This window comes from Sphaeroforma arctica, assembly GCF_001186125.1.
Source record: "Sphaeroforma arctica JP610 unplaced genomic scaffold supercont1.493, whole genome shotgun sequence".
Classification (NCBI taxonomy): Eukaryota; class Ichthyosporea; order Ichthyophonida; genus Sphaeroforma; species Sphaeroforma arctica.
In genome coordinates this window covers 29,178-32,981 of record NW_014040065.1, presented here as the reverse complement: position 1 = coordinate 32,981, position 3,804 = coordinate 29,178, and the positions used below count along the sequence as shown (strand labels likewise).

The window sequence follows — 3,804 nt, the reverse complement described above, 5'->3', positions numbered from 1 at the left end:
ACAACACATATATATATACACACATACATATATACATATATACATATATACATACATACATACATACATACGTACATACATATATACATACATACATACATACACATTTACATACATATATACATACATACATACATACATATGTACATACGTACATATATATATACATACATACATACATACATACGTACATATATACATACATACATACATACATACATACACACATACACATATACACACTTATATCCATACTGACATACATACGTACATAACAAGCAGTCCAAATTTTTAGCGGATTCACTTTGTGTTGTTGACCATAGCAAAACGTGAATACTATTTTATCTTATTTTGTACCGTGTACCTTTCAGGTACGGTTCCAAATGTACTTTACGAAAGTGTGTCCTTAGTATTTGACGAGTCTGTATCAGTGGTCTGTCAACCGCGTGTTGTTTTGATGTCTCTGCTACGTATGAGTCGCGCACTTTCGATTTGACTATTTTCCCTAATATTCACGTATTCAAACATGCATACTCACAGCCCGTGACTGCGCTTCAAAATCCGGACTATGAGAGGATGTATCCATTCCAGTTTTTCAATCCGATCCAAACCCAATTCTTCCATGCCATGTACCATACCGATACCAGCGCACTTATCGGTATGTCGTTCTTTCTCGACCAGTTTAATCTGATAGTCTCGCCGGATTTTCGATCATATTCGTGTAAATAAACCTACGTGTCCGTCCGCATGTCAGTTGGGACCTTGCACTTGCAGAGAAAACTCCCGAGTTGTTTAGTTCATCAAAATCACGTCGTGAATTGACTATGTGGCTGTGAGTTCTGATACATGTCATTGCGTTTATCTTCTATTCCATTTTACAATACATGCTTCTGTATATACACTCAGGTGCACCCACAGGGTCGGGTAAGACTGTAGCGGCTGAGTTGGCGATCTTCCGACTATTCAATACTCAGCCAACGGCCAAGGTGAGTCTTACGTGTGTGGGGTTTGAAAATTGGCTTGTTGAGAAGTGCAATCATATTGGTACAGACAATAGTATTGACACAATTAGATCGGACATCAATAAATTGTTTGTGCGTGAACACGCTACGGCAAGAACTTGTTTGGCAGATAAACGTATATGTAGCTTAATGTTATGACTACTTTGAGTTGGCATTTTAGACGTATATGTAGTTTGATGTTATGTTTAAAGATCCTTCGAGGAACATATTTCTTGCCATGCTCGTCAGTAAATTGAATGCTATGGTAGATAGGGACGATACTAATACTACCGGACATGCTCCATGGCGTGCTGTCTCATAAGTTTGATCTTTGTACTGTCAATGAAAGAAATTCAGAATTGTCATCTACATTTGACACATTGCAACCCTGTCCAGAACAGTTCCCTTCAGTTAGTTTTGACTTCGAGTAGATCCGATTCAATTTTACTCATTTCAATCATATGTATTCCAATTTAATGCAATACAATTCAATTCAATCCAATTCAAATCAATACAAATCAATTCAATACAATCCAATCATTTCAATACGATTCAATTAAGTTTAATATACCTCAATTCAACACAATTCAATTTAAGTCAATTTAATTCAATTCAATTTATTACAATTTAATTTAATTCATTTCAATTATATTTATTACAAATCAATTCAATTCAATTTATTACAATTCAATTTAATTCATTTCAATTCAATTTATTTGAATCCAATTCAATTCAATTCAGTTCAATTCAATTCAATTCAATTTATTTGAATTCAATCTTCTATATTCAATTTCTCTACATATCGTTTAGTTCAACATGATTCAATTCGATTCAATTCAATACAATTCGATACATAATTCAATTCGATTCCTGGCGTTTGTTTCGACTGTATCCAATTCAGTGATCGTTATCCGGAAAGATTGAAGCCAAGTCCACCATCAACGAAGTTAACTCACTCTTAGAAGTCCCTAATACTAATCGTTCCTAATTGCTATCATAATCAGGTAGTATACATCGCACCGTTGAAAGCGCTAGTGACTGAACGGATCGACAATTGGGGTCGACGGCTGGTGAAGAACACTGGGTGCAAAATGGTCGAACTCACTGGCGACAGCGCACCAGACCAACGGGTGAGTGGTTAATGCGACATGTGAGGGAATAATGAAACAAGTATGGGAGTAATGTGACGCGCGAGGTAATAATGTAGTAGTGAGGGAGTAATAACACACGTGAGGTATGAGTGTAACAAGTATGGGAGTAATGTGACGCGCGAGGTAATAATGTAGTAGTGAGGGAGTAATAACACACGTGAGGTATGAGTGTAACAAGTGTGGGGGGATGTGATACGCGAGGTAATAATGTTTTAGTGAGGGAGTAATAACACACGTGAGGTATGAGTGTAACAAGTGTGGGGGGTGATGTGATACGCGAGGTATTAATGTATTAGTGAGGGAGTAATAACACACGTGAGGTATGAGTGTAACAAGTGTGGGGGTGATGTGATACGCGAGGTAATAGTGTATCAGGGAGGGAGTAATAATACATGTGAGGTATGAGTGTAACAAGTGTGGGGGTGATGTGATACGCGAGGTAATAATGTAGTAGTGAGGGAGTAATAACACACGTGAGGTATGAGTGTAACAAGTGTGGGGGTGATGTGGTACGCGAGGTAATAATGTATTAGTGAGGGAGTAATAACGCACGTGAGGTATGAGTGTAACAAGTGTGGGAGTGATGTGACGTGTGCGAGATTAAGACTGGGACGACCTGGAAGGTCAGTCTTTTGTAAAGTCTGTAGTTAAAATCGTGAACCAAGACGTAATCAGCTAAATAACCTAAAATAAATATACATACTCAGGCTATCCGTGAGGCTCAGTTGATCGTGACGACTCCTGAGAAGTGGGATGGAATCAGTCGTAGCTGGCAGAGCAGAGGCTATGTGCAGGACGTGCGCCTGATCATCATCGATGAGATACACATGCTGGAGGCGGACAGAGGGCCAGTACTAGAGGTATGGGACTTTCTTCTGGATGGTTCATATATTAGTTGTAGTCCAACTCTCTCTCTAGAGTAGATAGGCGTGCCTGGGCGTCTGCCGACGGCCAGTTTGTGACAGATCTGAATCTTTTCGGGATGGCTCTGATACACCTAGTACATGTCAGAACCTTTGTAGTATTAGCTTGGTCGGCTTCCATATGTCTCGCTTCACAAGTCTTTATTTGCGAGTTAAAGTGTGTGTGGTGGGCCATATACATTTGTTGGAGATTGATAGACGGCCAGTTTTTAAAGTGCTTGGCTGCCATTTGGTTATCTTTACAGTTTTTCAGTTGAGTTATATCGTTGTTCTCTGTTTGCGATTCTAGTGGTGGGCCAGATACATTTATTGGAGATTGATAGACAGTCAGTGTTTGAAATGCTTGGCTGCCATTTGGGTATCTTTACAGCTCTTCGAGTTGAGTTATATCGTTGTGTGTGGCTCGCGTAGTGCCTTATGTCTCTATTTGTTCATTCTTCATTACGTGTGAGTCGGTTCAGAGCGCCTTGGGTGACTGGTCGTGTCGTCGTGGATGGTTTTGATCATGATTGTGTGCCTTTATCTGGGTAGGTTATCGTAGGTGTGTTTTTCAGAATTGAGTGTAAGAGCTCACACGTATGATTGAAGGTGAATGTTGTGTGTATATGTGCATGTCCAGGGAAGAGGATTATTATCTAACTATCACATGCACACGCACACAACTATATATATATATATATATATATATATATTATATATATATATATATAATTATATATATATATATNA

At 38.7% G+C, this 3,804-nt stretch overlaps 1 protein-coding gene across 1 annotated transcript in view; it reads left to right on the top strand.

Moving 5' to 3' along the window:
* Window positions 1-3,804, top strand: part of SARC_06732 (activating signal cointegrator 1 complex subunit 3) — a gene marked incomplete at its 5' end in the record, with an annotated part of 37,605 nt that overhangs the window by 21,197 nt on the left and 12,604 nt on the right. The window contains 4 exons of the mRNA XM_014299351.1: window positions 541-658; window positions 907-986; window positions 2,006-2,131; window positions 2,860-3,012. Coding sequence (XP_014154826.1) covers window positions 541-658; window positions 907-986; window positions 2,006-2,131; window positions 2,860-3,012 — 477 coding nt within the window. The remainder of the gene's footprint in view (window positions 1-540; window positions 659-906; window positions 987-2,005; window positions 2,132-2,859; window positions 3,013-3,804) is intronic.